The sequence below is a fragment of the Crocodylus porosus genome, unplaced genomic scaffold (genome assembly GCF_001723895.1).
Source record: "Crocodylus porosus isolate Cpor-Errol unplaced genomic scaffold, CroPor_comp1, whole genome shotgun sequence".
NCBI lineage: Eukaryota > Metazoa > Chordata > Crocodylia > Crocodylidae > Crocodylus > Crocodylus porosus.
Genome location: NW_017728917.1, coordinates 36,196,235 through 36,210,721, shown reverse-complemented (window position 1 = coordinate 36,210,721; position 14,487 = coordinate 36,196,235). Strand labels below are relative to the sequence as shown.

At 43.7% G+C, this 14,487-nt stretch overlaps 1 protein-coding gene across 3 annotated transcripts in view; it reads left to right on the top strand.

Moving 5' to 3' along the window:
• The window catches only part of RAD54L2 (RAD54-like 2 (S. cerevisiae)), a 69,107-nt gene that overhangs the window by 40,452 nt on the left and 14,168 nt on the right, over nucleotides 1-14,487 (top strand). For all 3 annotated transcript variants that reach the window (XM_019537097.1, XM_019537098.1, XM_019537099.1), the window contains 10 exons: nucleotides 3,258-3,456; nucleotides 4,897-5,036; nucleotides 5,965-6,096; nucleotides 6,839-7,071; nucleotides 7,847-8,029; nucleotides 8,302-8,435; nucleotides 9,054-9,250; nucleotides 10,703-11,045; nucleotides 12,485-12,662; nucleotides 13,463-13,708. In XM_019537097.1, coding sequence (XP_019392642.1) covers nucleotides 3,258-3,456; nucleotides 4,897-5,036; nucleotides 5,965-6,096; nucleotides 6,839-7,071; nucleotides 7,847-8,029; nucleotides 8,302-8,435; nucleotides 9,054-9,250; nucleotides 10,703-11,045; nucleotides 12,485-12,662; nucleotides 13,463-13,708 — 1,985 coding nt within the window. The remainder of the gene's footprint in view (nucleotides 1-3,257; nucleotides 3,457-4,896; nucleotides 5,037-5,964; nucleotides 6,097-6,838; nucleotides 7,072-7,846; nucleotides 8,030-8,301; nucleotides 8,436-9,053; nucleotides 9,251-10,702; nucleotides 11,046-12,484; nucleotides 12,663-13,462; nucleotides 13,709-14,487) is intronic.

Below are 14,487 nucleotides of genomic sequence, written 5' to 3'. Positions count from 1 at the left end.
TGGTGGGGGGGTGGTCAGGGGGCTTGTGCAGAGTCCCCCATGCAGTGCGGCGCAGCGAGGGGCAGAGGGGATTGCCCCCCCCCATCCACCAGCACCTGCTGAGTCGGGGCTTCCCCCCGCCCCAAGTGCAGGAGCTGGGGCTGGCAGGGCAGCCATTGCCGGGATGGGCCTGGCTGATTCGGATATTTGGCAGCAGCTGAATCTCCAAATCGGATTCAGCCGAATCGATTCAAAGCAGTGATTTGAACCACCAAATCGAATCACTGTCCCCCAAATTGGCTGAATCTGAATCCGGAGCAAATACTAACCACTTCGCACAGGCCTGATTCTCATTGCACAGGCCTAATTCTCATCACATTATAACTCCCTCTGTTAGGCGGTCTTAGTTTTCAGTATGGTGCTATCACTGTTTTGTTTCATTTTCACAGGCATGAACAAATAATATGATAAGAATCACTGCCCTGCCTTGTTCAGTCTTGCTGTTTGTATGTAGTAAACATTTAAGCCATGTCTTCACTGAAGAACACAATAAAATAAATCTCCACTAGCTCTAATGGCAGCTCATCTGTACAGGTCTGACTGCTATTAGGAAATGTAACATAGACAGAACACCAGTAGCTCATAGTGTCCAGGACACTTGTAGTGCCTAGTGATTTTTACCATAGTGTTAGTGAACCCTGTCTGAAAAGCAGCTTGCTTAACATTTTTACAATGGATCTAACCCACAGGAACCTTGCCATGTTATGGATCCTTGCTTTAATTGCACTTAGCTGAATTGGTGAAATCCATTTTTGCTAAAGTCCCTAATTTAGACCTAATTGTGTAGATGGGTATATACTATGTATGATGTCTTACATATGCACTGTGGTCCACACCATAGGACTTGTAAGCACAAGGTAAACACCCACATTTTAACAACCAACTTACATAGGGTTAGGACTGAACAAGGTTATGGTTTGACCGTTCACGTGGGCAAGGCCAAATCATGTTTTCAGATTAAAATTCTGGGTAAGGTAGACCTGTGTGGGTTTTTTTCTAAACTCTGCTTGACCCCAGGTCTTGTGCTGATGCTTCAGCATATAGAGAAAATATGGAGACGAAGAAAAGTGGAGAGACCAAAGTAATAGTGCAGTGAGACTGAGTGAAGCTTGGAGGAACACACTGGAAATGGATATAAAGCTCCCACATTCCCCTGTTGAACCCTGGATTTTACTACCAAGTCAGATTTGTCCTGATGCACCTTTTCCTGGTAATATGGTAGAGAAGAACCAGTGTTAAAGGGTAACTACATCAGTAATTGTCAGGGGGTGGAAGGGGGTGGCTTCCTCTCCAAAATGAAGATGACTTCATGTTCTCACTCATTTATTTTCAAGGTCCCAGGGGCTCAGGGTGAGATGGCTTTGTTTGGCTCTGGTAAATCACTGGTTTAATGACTCATCCTGTAGATTATGATCACGTGTGCCACTGTTACTGCTTCCCTTGGCCCTATTTCATCCAGTCTTTTGATCAAGTTATATAACTGTGAATCAAGAGGGGAAAAAAGTTGAAGAATTGTGGGTAATGTGACTGAAATGCATCTTTAGCTCAAATGGGAGAACTCGTGTCTGGGAAGCCCAGGAAACTGGATTTTATAGCTAGCACTGATTTCTGCCTGTAAAAGTAATGCAATACTTGTTCTTTGAAGCCTGTTTGTGTAAGGATGCCTGTGTCAGTAATGCCCTGTCTGATCTAGAAAACGATCCCAAGTTTGTCTGTCTGCATTTGTAACAATTAATACTCTGTTTGTCATGGAGTCAGCTGTACCTGTTGTTGACATCTGTCAACACTTATTTTTTTCAGCATCGAAGGGGCCTGGCAGTACTGATATTTGTAGAAACCAGCTCATTCTCAGCTCATTTGCACATTGACCCATTATGGGTTGTGTTCAGAAATTGGTATGAACTCTGGTGTAGGGTGAGTGTAAGCACCAGTTACTCTTGGAGCTATAATGTTAGCTGCACTGAGCTTGCAAAGCTGCTCCCTTGGCTCAGTGAGGAAATTAAAGATGGGGTCCCCAAGCACTGTAAGTGCATGAAAATAGCGGTAGGACTGAAGTAATAAGCATATTAGTGCTGTATTCATGACCTATTATACTGTTGCATCCTCTGTGACAGACAGCTCCTCTTCAGAGGGGTCTCCTGTTGTTTCCAAAGGTACTGGTGTCACTGAGCATATTGTTTCTCTAAATAGATTTGCCCTTGAATATATTTTTCTTTTTGGTGCCTCCCTATCCCCTGCCCTGCTGCCCCCCCCATCTTCCAAAGGAGATCCTTTCTTAAGTGACTATTACTGAGATTTAATTCTGTATATTTGGGAAATAGCATGGAGCACAATTTGGGGAGCAGGCCACTTCTGCTTTTTAAGATTGAATAGGGTTTCATAGAAAGCTGGGTCGAGCATGTTGCTTTTATGAAGCTTGTCGGAATCTGCCTTTTAAGAGTGAAACACTTGGACAGAAGTATGTCCCTGTTCTGTGCCACTGGTGTGAGCTTTGCTATTAACAGTGTAGTGTAGAATTAAATGTCAGAACAATATGTCACGTTTATGTAGTTTTATGCTGCTGAAACAAGTCCCTGGTGATGAGGTGTCTTGAAGATAGGAGGATATAAGAATAAGGAAATGGTTATGGAAAGATAATATGGTCCTGTACCTTTTGTTGCTTTTTAAAAGAGCCTTTGCTTGAATGTAGGATTAAATGGGGGCTGTGTTGGAAGCTGTCATGCTGTTTGGGCCAAGGACCCATGTTTGATCTCAGTTTGTGGTTTTTGTGGTGGAAATCCTGTCTGTGCTCTGGTGTCAGGAGGCAGAGAAAAGAATTTGGGGCTGCTTTTTTGCCACCCTCTTTCTCCTAATCTGTCTTCAACCTGGCCACTGTGCAGGTTTAAAAACTTGTTGACATTTTTCTTGTCATGGTATTAAAGTTTAGTTCTTCTAAGTCTTTTATTTATTTATTTTTTAAATAGTGCAGTTTTCTCTGTCCCAGGAAGTAAATTCTTCACTGTACAGATTTAGGACTGTATTCAGTAGCATCTTCAATTGTAAAAAGTTACTTCACAATGTTGACCTAAAATCTACAATACTACTAGTGAGCTAGAAGCAGAATAAAGATTCCAGTTGTGCTTTCAGTTCATACCATGGTAAACAGTTATGTAAAAACTGACTAACGCTCTGTAAGATCATTGTTTCCAGCTCACTTTCACTCTTTTTTTTTTTTTCAGACCAGCCCCAGGAAGCTGTGTTCAGTAATGACCATGTTCAACACAATGAGGATGGGGAATGGAAACGCTCTACTTCAACTACCTCATCTCAGAGCAAGCGGGCAGAACGACTCTTACAGAACCAGCACAAGGGCCTGGCCTCTGAGGACACCAAAAAGAAGAGGGCTCAGAAACCTTCTCACATGAGGAGGAACATCAGGTGAGCAGCAGTAGAACAGGAAGGTCCCAGAATCTTCATGGTGGGATGGAAACGGAGTCTTATTAATTGTATTTGTATAACTTCTAGACCTGCCACAAGTTTTCCTTGCAACCCAAGGGCTTTGCTGGTGAAATGCTGTGATTTTAAGCAGCAAAGACCCACATTCAGTCTGCACTAGTACACTGAAGTGAAAAGTTGCTGTAGAAGTGAACTGTTTGAGAGCCCAGAAGAGAAATCTAACCCCTCCCTCTACCCTTCCCCCCCGATTATATTTTTATGTTTCCTGCCAGAGCTGATGATATTGCAGGTTGTCTAAAATATCTCCCTTCCCTGCATTTAGATCCCTGTTTTGCAGGACTGCTAGGGGCATAACTGATAACTTAAGTTGTGCATCCATTTTCTCTTCATTTTACAACATAGTAATTTGAGACCTTTTTTTAGGTTCATGCTTACAGCCTTACATCCTGTCACAAAATAGAAGAAGTTTAATGTAAATCATTAAAGATCGGGGGAATCAAAATGGAATTTTACACCAGCTAATGCTGCACAGTTGCTTATATGTTAAAAAAAAAATTGGTGGCTTCTGTCTGGTTCATAATGCAATTGGCACTAATTAACTGAAGGAACCATGATGAAATGGACTGTAGATATCAAGACACTAACTCATAAGAGGGCTAGAATGAACTGCCATGTCAGCATGTTGGCACTTTGCAAGGCCAGTGCTCATGCTGTACTTGTCTTCTAGAGAGAAGACTTCAGTCTCCAGAGCTCAGATCTGACATTTTTTAAAGTAACATGAAAAGGAAAAATATTTTGGAAAGTTTATTTGTATAATTACCATTTAATAGTAATAATAGGACACCTCAGAGAAATGCTTGAAATGAGTATGTTAATTCAGAGGAGGTCATGTTTCCTGAAAAGAATGGGAGCAGACTAAAATAACTCGAAAGGACTTGTTTGTTTTTTAGCTAAGGGTTTTTTGTGTAAACTGGTGCTTTGTCTCCTAATGTATCTCCTTTTGTGCATCAGTGCTGTTTGTGGACTATAATACTCTAGAAACACCACTGACCTTTAATGCCCTCCCCTCCCCTCCCCTTACTGAGAGAGACTTTCACACCAACTGACTGCTTGTAGCTGAGTCAGTCAGAATCGCTCAGTTGCCTTTCCCATCCAGCCAGCATTTTGTCCTTGCCATACTCCCACCTCTTCCTTACATAACAGTCCCACTTCCCTGCAGTTAAGGGAGTGAACAGAACAGCATTCCCATAAATCAGTGGTTACGTTGAGCTTTTGGCTATGACCTTTTTAGCCTCTGGAACTTGGACTTTCTAGAGTTTGTCATTCCTTTTTAGGACCAGCTGTGAAACCACCGTAGTTTTCTTAAGATAGCTTCTCCCACTATAACAAATTAGTAATTTCTGTGCTTGCTCATGTGTTCAGAAAACTTTTGCGGGAGGACCAGTTGGAGGCTGTGACAAAAGCAGCCCAGCAGGAGGAGCTAGAGAGAAGAAAACGGCTAGAGCAGCAGAGGAAGGACTATCCAACTAGCATCCCTACCGTACCACTTGAGTTCCTTTCAGGTGAGCATTGTGGGTTGCTGTCAGTGCAAGAGGTGCTGAACAGGACGAGAACATGGTTTTTTAAACCCTGACAAACCACTTCCCCTTCTCAAGATTCAAATACCAGAACACTGTCCAAATAGTAATATTTTGACTAGCAGTAAGATGTTGGGCAGTGAAGACGTATAAAAGATTGTGATCAGGCTTCAGGATTAACACCCCGTCAAGAATAATGGGGCAGTTCAAAACTCTTGGAGTTATTCTTTTCAGGCAGCCTGCAGACAACTGTGTAGACCAGGATTGTCATTTTAAGGTCTGTGAATTGTTTTAAAGTGTTATTAATAAATATTTTTAAGGGTTTGTGAAATTTATTATTATTTACTTTTTAAAATGAAACCTTTAATTATTGAGGATAAGATTGCAGCTCCTGGAAAAGAGGCCCATTTCCTAAGTCACAGAGGCTGGCCGCAGCCAATTCTTTTCTTCACATGGGACACTTAGATGTGTCCCAGTCAGTGAAAATCCTTTCTGGATGTGGTATGCTGTTATTGCCACAAAAGGTAGTTGCTAGTCCCTCAGAACTTTTGTTTATATCTTCAGTATAGAGAGCAACAATAGAATTAATGAAAAGGAAATCTTTTCCATGTTGAATGGCATTAAATATTCAAGAGATGAACCTGTTTTTCTCAGGTGCTTTGGCACCTGAATGATGAATAGCGTGCAATAGGGAACGTTCCATCAGTGACTGGATCATTGTTTAAGGAGAGACTGAGAATGGAAAACAAATTGCAACCCAGGAAGCTTGAAACATAACAGAGGAAAGTTCATGGAAATTTTCAGAGCTAAGCAACTGAAGCAAGACTAGAAAGTAGTATTGACTTGACTGTACAGTTTTTTCCCCTTTCTCATTATTATTAATTGCTTATTATTGTTTGCTGTACACAAAAAGAGGAAATAGTGTTGAGAACAGCGGAGGCCACCCAGCTTCCCCCTCAGGTCCTAGCTGAGGAAGTGATCTGCCTGGATAGCAGCAGCAGTGGCAGTGAAGATGACACAAAAGGAAAAAATAGCACTAAAGATGGTAAGGCTTGCAACCAACCTATTGCTTCTCCCAGTACTATTTGTATTGCTCTGCTATTCAGCCCTGAGTCCCTTGTTTCATGCAGCCAGAATCCAGCTGTAAATAGCTTCAAATCTTAACACTTAAGATTTCTTTTTAATATAGCATTGATTCTACTAGCTTAATCCCAGACAAACCTGCTTTAAACTTGGTTGAACAGGCAGTCTGCAAATTATTTCCCTTTTTTTTTTTAGGGAATGGCACATATTTTTTTTTTGGTGCACATATGAAGAAGTAACTCCTGCCATGCATCGGCTCTAAACAGTATTTTAATATTCAGATATACGGCAGGAATTGCTGGGTGTAATCTCTTGTTGAAATGAGAGATAATTTGACTTCCATATACAATTCCAATGTTGTTTTCCTTGGGAAGAGAAAGGGGGTTGTAGAGCAGCATTGTAGCTAGGTAAAGTGCATATTGGGGTTGGGAAAATTTGGGAGGGAGAAGAGAGGAAAAACTCTAGGACAAAGTGCTTTGGAGCAGCCTAAATTCATTCTTATGCGCTGCCCTGATGGGAAGAGGTGCCTATACATAGCTGCTGCCACTAGAAAAAAACGGGGGCCATGGAGTAGATGAAAATGAGATTTGCAAGTGTTGGGGTGATGCCATTTTCAGAATTTCAGAAAGATGGATTGTTTCCAGTCATGGCCTACCCTTGGGAAAAGTTAACACGCTTCTCTGCCTGTTTGGTTGCTTTTACAGAAGTGATAGAATTGAGTTCAGGAGAAGACGATGCTCTCCAGATTGTGGACAGCAGTGACTCTGCCAATGAGGGGGAGGATGATGGTACTGAAGAGAGCAGTGGTGCTCATGTGAATGATGCCTTAAATCAGTCTGATGCTCTGGGGCAAGTCATTATCAACATCAACCATCCACCAAATGAAGAGGACATTTTTCTAGCTCCACAGCTTGCACGTGCAGTAAAGCCTCACCAGGTACAGGAAGCCTAGGCTCAGCACATACAATGATTTCAGTGAAACCTGTTATTTATCCTAGGAGCTGAATTCCATGCTATGAGTTTGTTGTAGTGGAGCTATAGATAGCGAATCTTTCATGATGGCTGTGGGCCAGGATTTGTGTGGTGGCCAGTGCAGGCAGTTGAACGATGGAAAGAACTTAAATAAGGGTTTTGGCTATATATTTCTTTGATTACTGTTATCTGATGAGTAGGATTATCAACTCCTCAGTCCCCTGAGCTTGTGCTAATGCAATGTTAGAACATGTACAAATAAGAATGTCCATCCTTGCTCCTAACTTCACGATTTGTAAATTGAATTTCTTCAGCTGTCAAAGGTAAAATATTTTAGAATTATTAGAATTTACATTGATGCTCTGACAAGTTTCTTGATGCGTTTTAGTGTGATTTGGCATTGCTATAATATGAAGGAAAGACCAGAGAGGTGCTTTTTCTTCCCTTTCATGTTTGGATGAACATTATTATATCAAATCATCAAGAACCAAAACAGACCCTTTGGATTCTAAATTGATGTTGGGATGGTTAGAATCATCTTTTCTGAAAGCTTAATAATCTTTAACAGTGGAGCCTATCTTTAAAATAGTACAGTAAATCTGAAATGCCCCCTTGTGGGTTTTTTTATGTCTGTCTGTCTGTCTGTGTATATATGCACAGAGTTTGTTCATTCTGTAGGTATGTACCTATTTTGTTATTTCCTACCATCTTTTTGGCAACTCTTCCATTATTCATTCTAGATTGGCGGGATCCGGTTTCTGTATGATAACCTGGTGGAATCACTGGAGAGATTTAAAACCAGTAGTGGGTTCGGGTGTATCTTAGCCCATAGCATGGGGCTGGGGAAGACCATTCAAGTGATTTCATTCTTGGATGTACTGTTCCGGCACACAGAAGCAAAGACAGTCCTTGCCATTGTACCTGTAAGTAGCTTATGAGAAGTGTGGATGGGTCCACCAATTGGGCTTTGCTTTTCTGGAAATGGGGTTAATTTGTCCTTCATTCCCACTTCCATTCCCTAAGTCTTTGAAGGTATATTCCATGGCCCACTCTCTTTCTAAGCCCAGTTGGATGGGATTCCCAGGTCCTATTTCTGTGTTTGACATTCTGTCTCCTGAGTGTTTAAGTAGCTAAGTTAACTGGTGTTTTGTGTGGTTCACTGACCCCATCCATGGATGCCCTTTATCCCCTTCAGGTGAACACTCTCCAGAACTGGCTAGCGGAATTCAACATGTGGCTCCCTGCACCTGACACCCTTCCTGCTGACTATAATCCAGAAGAGATTCAGCCCCGTACCTTCAAAGTCCATATCCTGAACGATGAACACAAGTAAGTGCCTATTACCCTTTCAGCAGTCTTAATCTGCTTCTTGTGGAGTTGTTTTATTGAGGGCTCTGTAGCACTATTGCAGCATTTGTTTTATACTATTCAGTGCCCCCCCCCCCCAATTTCCCTCTTATCCCTGTTCCTCTGTACATATGCAATATACACCTTCTTAGATAAGGATTGTAGTATGTGGAAATGGTGTACCTTTTACTGGGTGCATCATTTTAATGTTAATATCTCTCTTCCTGTTCCATATTTATGCCCTCTTCCATCATGGTTCTTGGCTCACTTGTATGTTTCCTCGCTTCCAGTGTGATGAGGAAAACAAATGCCAGAGCTAGTGCTAATTATGCAGTGACGTATAGGAGGTGCTGTGTTTTGTTTATGGCAAGTACACACTTTGGAGGCTAATCATGCCATTCCTTAGGCAAATGGAGCTGCTTCATATAAAAGAACAGCAGGTCTTCATATAAAAGAATGTCACTGTGTGCATCTGATTATTTGGTGTAGTGTCAGAAAATGTTTCAGTTGACTCTTTCCTGCCAAACTCTAGCAGGAATCCCTTTTGGTGAAGCTAGCTTTAGCAAAAGCACAGGTTTCATTCTGTCTTCTTTTTTATAGGACAACAGCTGCCCGTGCAAAAGTAGTGAATGACTGGGTAACGGAGGGTGGAGTACTGCTGATGGGATATGAGATGTATCGTCTCCTCTCCCTGAAGAAGTCCTTTGCCACTGGCAGAAAGAAGAAAACAAAGAAACAAGCTGGCCCTGTCATTATTGACTTGGATGAGGAAGACCGACAGCAGGAGCTTCTGAAAGGTAAGAAGCCAGCCATAACCGGAAACATTCTCCTCTCTTATGTTGGATTGGGCCAGTATGCTAACTCTTGGAGATGGTCCATAGCTGACCATCTCCATGAATGGTTGCTCTTTAAAGCTCAGAACAATTAATAGTGCATGGGCACTAGTGTTAACAGGTTGTTACTCTCAACACAGTGGATGCCTTTGCTTAGAGTTGCTTCATGTGTGTCGTCTTTAGCAAATTAGCATGAGCAGCAGGGTATTGGAGAGAGACTGCTAGTTTCACATATAGAGTAGGGCTGTGTGAAGCTTTGGTCTCTGATTCGATTTGGTGGAGATTCGGCTCAATTCAGTGGCTGAACCTCTGAATCTGAATTGAATCAGAGGACCCTTTAATCTCTCGGAATCAAATCAGAACCCTCTGAAACAATTTGGAAAGATTCAGAGATTCGGACATAGAAACAGCTTTAAATGTTTTCTACATACCTCTAGGTAGCAGGGGCTCATGAATGCTGCGATGCTGGGGTGCGTAGAGTGTCTCACAGGAGTGCAGGGGGCTCCCCAGCATGCTTGGCAGCAGACCCAGAAGTGGACCAGTCCACTTCTGGATCCACTGGGGAGCATGCAGGACCCCTCCCTCCCCCTCACCCCCCGAGCCACCCCTGCTCAGTGACTGGTGCCTCCTGGGTCTGGTGGGGGTACCCAGATTCCCCCTGCAGCTGATCGCTGAGCTGGGGAGGCACAGAGGGCCCCCCAGCATGCTCCCTGGCAGACTTCCGGTCCACTTATGGGTTTGCTGCCGAGCATGTGGAGGGCCCCCTGCACTCCTGTGAAATGCTCCATGTGCCCTAGCACCGCAGCAATCACAAGCTGCGCCTGCTACCTCAAGGTATGTAGAAAAGACTTTTAAAGTTGTGTCTGATACTCCGAATCAGCATTGAATCTTCAGTTTCAGCTAAATTGAATCAGGGACAGCGATCTGAATCAATGAATCAAATCACTGTCCCCAATTCGGGCCAAATCCAAATCAGCTTTGAATAGGGCCCACTTCGCACACCACTAATGTAAAGTAAACACAAAGCTGGGCTGTCTGTTGGCCTCATCCTAATATGGAAAGGATCACTTTTTCAGGACCAAAAGGATGTTTAGGTCCCATTAAGTCGTTGATTTTTCTGGTAAGACTGCAAATAAGAGAGCCAGTCAGTAACTTTTACTGTGGATTTGTGTAGAATGGCTACTAGGAACTGGACTGAGATGCCCAATTCACTTCACCTCAGCTACTGAATAGATGCAAGAGATGATGACTTCTGGTCATTACTAGCCTGGGCTGCCTGGAGCCAGTGGCTCTGTAAGCCATTTCCCAGCCCCTGAGCCATTTTAGCCCCTTCCCATGAATATGTAGAGCTTTTTAACTCTCATTTTTAAGTTTTGTTGAGTTAGCTGCTGATTAACTTTGTGCCTTTGTTCTCAGGGATCGAGAAGGCTCTGTCCCGTCCTGGACCAGATGTGGTTATCTGTGATGAGGGACATCGGATAAAGAATTGCCATGCCAGCACTTCCCAAGCCCTAAAGAACATCCGTTCCCGGCGACGGGTGGTACTAACTGGCTACCCGCTCCAGAACAACCTGATTGAGTATTGGTGCATGGTAGACTTTGTCCGGCCTGACTTTCTGGGCACCCGGCAAGAGTTCAGCAACATGTTTGAGCGCCCCATCCTGAACGGGCAGTGTATTGACAGCACTCCTCAAGATGTTCGTCTCATGAGGTACCGCAGTCATGTCCTGCATAGTCTACTGGAGGGTTTTGTGCAGAGGTGAGTTCTCATCATATTTCCAGCAGTCTAATCTATGCAAACAACCTGTTTGATCATACTGTGTATTCAGAGCAGCTAATATTTCTTTTTTTTCTGGAGCCTGGGTTTTACCATGGGTGGTCTCTTTTCCTCAAGGGGGAGTAGAGGAGGGGGACTGAAGAATTATGCAGATGTAACAGTTGCATCGAACTAGCTTGTATTCTTTGATTTAACTACATTTGCTACCACTGTCGTTACCTCTGGTTACGGGTGTAAGGTGTAAATTTTCATGCTAATGGCTTCCTGTGATACTGATAGGAGTGACTAAGTTAGAGAATAGTATTTCTAGCAGCATGGTGTTCCAAGTGCATTTTGGTTTTTGAGTAGGTAATTAAAATCATAGAAAATTAGGGTTGGAAGGGACCTCAGGAGGTCATCTAGTCCAACCTCCTGCACAAAGCAAGACCATCCCCAAATAGATCATCCTAGCCAGGGCTTTGGCACGCCAAGCCTTAAAAACCTGCCAAGGATGGAGATTCCACCAGCTGTCTAGGTAACCAGCCTCCTAGTGAGAGAGTTTTTCCTACTATCCAACTTAAACCTCCCTTACTGGAACTTGAGAACATTACTCCTTGTTCTGTCATCTGTCACCCCTGAGAACAGTCTACCTCCATCCTCTTTGCAGCCGCTCTTCAGGTGCTATCAAATCCCCCCCTCAGTCTTTTCTTCTGTAGACTAAATAAGCACAGTTCCTCAGCCTCTCCTTTTAAATTGTATCCCCCAGCCCCTAACCATTTTTGCTGTCCTTTGCTGGACTTCCTCAAATTTGTCTACCACCTTTCTATGGTGGCGGGCCCAAAACAGGACACAGTACTCCAGATGTGGCCTCACCAGTGCAGAATAGAGGGAAATAACTTCCCTCAATGCCACTTTTGTGGCATCTTCCATCCAAGGATCTGAATGGATTTTATTAGCTCCCTAATGAAAGAAACATTACAATATCTCTGCATGGAGGTAGAAAATCTCTTCTTTCCAGATGAGGATCTGAAGATCCAGAATGAACAAATGCTTTGAGTAGAGAGAGGCTTAGCATGTCATTGATAGAGCCCCAAATAGGTACAAGATCTCTTAATTTCTTCTGTAGAACTACAACCATAAGCCCATCCTTTCTGCTTTATCACCACAGAAAGCGAGACCTTCATCACCCATCTTAACACTGTACATTCCACTGGGATATTGTGATGTTTTAGATCTTGGTAATGGAGCTTAACCTTCCTTCTATTCTGCTTCAGTTGCAGTGTATTACAGGTGTCCTTCATTAGAAACACAGAGGCAGTTGAAGTTCTTCTCTGTCGTCAACTGGTGCAGGAAATTGAAATCGTACCCTGAAGGCAGCCACCGAGAAAATAGATCTGAACATTCCTTTCCTTCTACTTAATCTCCCCTTACTGCTTCCACAGGCGAGGCCACAATGTGCTGAAGATTCAGCTTCCCTCTAAGGAGGAACATGTCATCTTAGTGCGTCTGTCAAAGATCCAACGGGCTCTTTACACAGAGTTTATGAACCGATTCCGGGATGCAGGCAACAGTGGCTGGCTGGGACTGAACCCACTTAAAGCTTTCTGTGTCTGTTGTAAGGTGAGTTTTTGGCAAGAAAAGTAAAGAATTCCTGCAGTACGTGGGGAAGAGGCTGGAGTCTATACAAACCTCTTAGGAAGGAATTTTGAATAGGTATTAGTATCAGTTGTAACAGCTCAAGCAACTGTGGTACATGAATTTGCTCTGCATGATGTAATGCAGTGTGCCAGTAGCAGCATTATTCGTATCTGAGACTGAGATGCAGAGTTTAATTGGCTTGTCAGAACTCAGGCAAGAGGATAGCTGGAGAGCCAGGGACTGCACCGAGATGATCTGAATCAGAGTTTGGTTACTTCATCGCAAAGTCTGTATTTCCCAGAACATCGACTGTGTGCGGGTGTGTGTATGTGTAAAGTAGTACTTTGTCATCAAGCACAAAGAGGCTTAAAAATAATACTTTTCAAAAAATGAAGACTAATTTTAATGAGATCTGTGTTTTCTGTTATCTGTTTTATATCATGACCATATCATTTTTCTTTTTGAACATTCACCAGAAACTACTCAACTTTTTGTAGCATATTTAACATGTCCCCGCTAGGAGACCTGTGAGGTACTTAAGAGTACTAAAATAGGCTCCTTGCTATCAAGTTTTTTAATCCAGTCAGTATTGCCTTATCTGAGGCACTTTACACTTTTCCTTCCAGTTCACTTCGGAGGGGAACAATTTTATTAGTGAAGTACTAGAGTATTCCTGCAGATAAACTGTCACTTGACTAAACACAGAAGGCTGTAAATCCACAGGCATTCTTGGCTGGGCTTCTTCCAGTGCAGTTTTACTTTACCTTTTCTTTACATCTCAGATCTGGAACCACCCTGATGTACTGTATGAAGCACTGCAAAAGGAGAATCTGGCAAATGAGCAGGACCTGGATGTGGATGATCTTGGCACAGCCAGTACCAATTCTCGCTGCCAGCCACAGGGAATGAAAATCAAAACAGAGAGTAATGCATCACCAATTGGAGAAGCAACCAACAGCAAGTTCATCCAGAGTGTTGGTTTCAATCCCTTTCAGGAAAGAGCAAATCAGGTCGTTACGTATGAGTGGGTAAGTAGCAAAACTCACAAGAGCCTTAGTTCTGAGGTTTTTCAATAAACATGGTCTGGATGCTTGTTTTCTCCAAGGGAGAGTTTTCTAGTTATGAACAGATAGGCCTGTGTGAAGCAGCTAATATTCGTTTTGGAATTGGATTCAGCCAATTCAGGGAACAGTGCTTCAATTCAGAGATTTGAATCACCGTCCCAAATTGATTCGGCCGAATCTGATTCATAGATTTGGCTGCTGCCAAATTGGCCAAATCTCCGAATCACACAGGCCCTATCCCACACCTGCTCTCAGTGGCTGCCCCTCCTGCCCCAGCTCTTTGGTGGTGGTGGGGGCGGGGAAGCCCCCACTCAGCAGCTCTTGCCTGGCAGGGGGTGATCCCTGCTGTCCCCCACCCCATGCCATTTGGGGGGGCTCTGCCACAAGCCCCCTGACCCCCACACCCACTCTCCCAGCCCCCCCCATGGATGCCTCGCCTGCCCCAGGTCCTGGCCCTTTAAAAAAAACAAAACAAAATAGCCCCCCACCAGCTGCTGCCCAGGAGGGGGTGATCCCTGCTGCCCCCCACTGTGTGTACGCAGGGCTTTTTTGTATTGTTTTCTTAAATGGCCAGAGCTGGGGCCATGCAGGGCAGCCATGTGGGGGCTGGGAGAGCGGGAGGGGAGTCAGGGGGCTTGTGGCAGAGTCCCCCATGCAGTGTGGGACAGCAAGGATCTCTCCCCTGCCTGCCAGCAACTGGTGAGTAGGGGCTTTTTTTAAAGGGCCGGGAGCTGGGGCAGGCG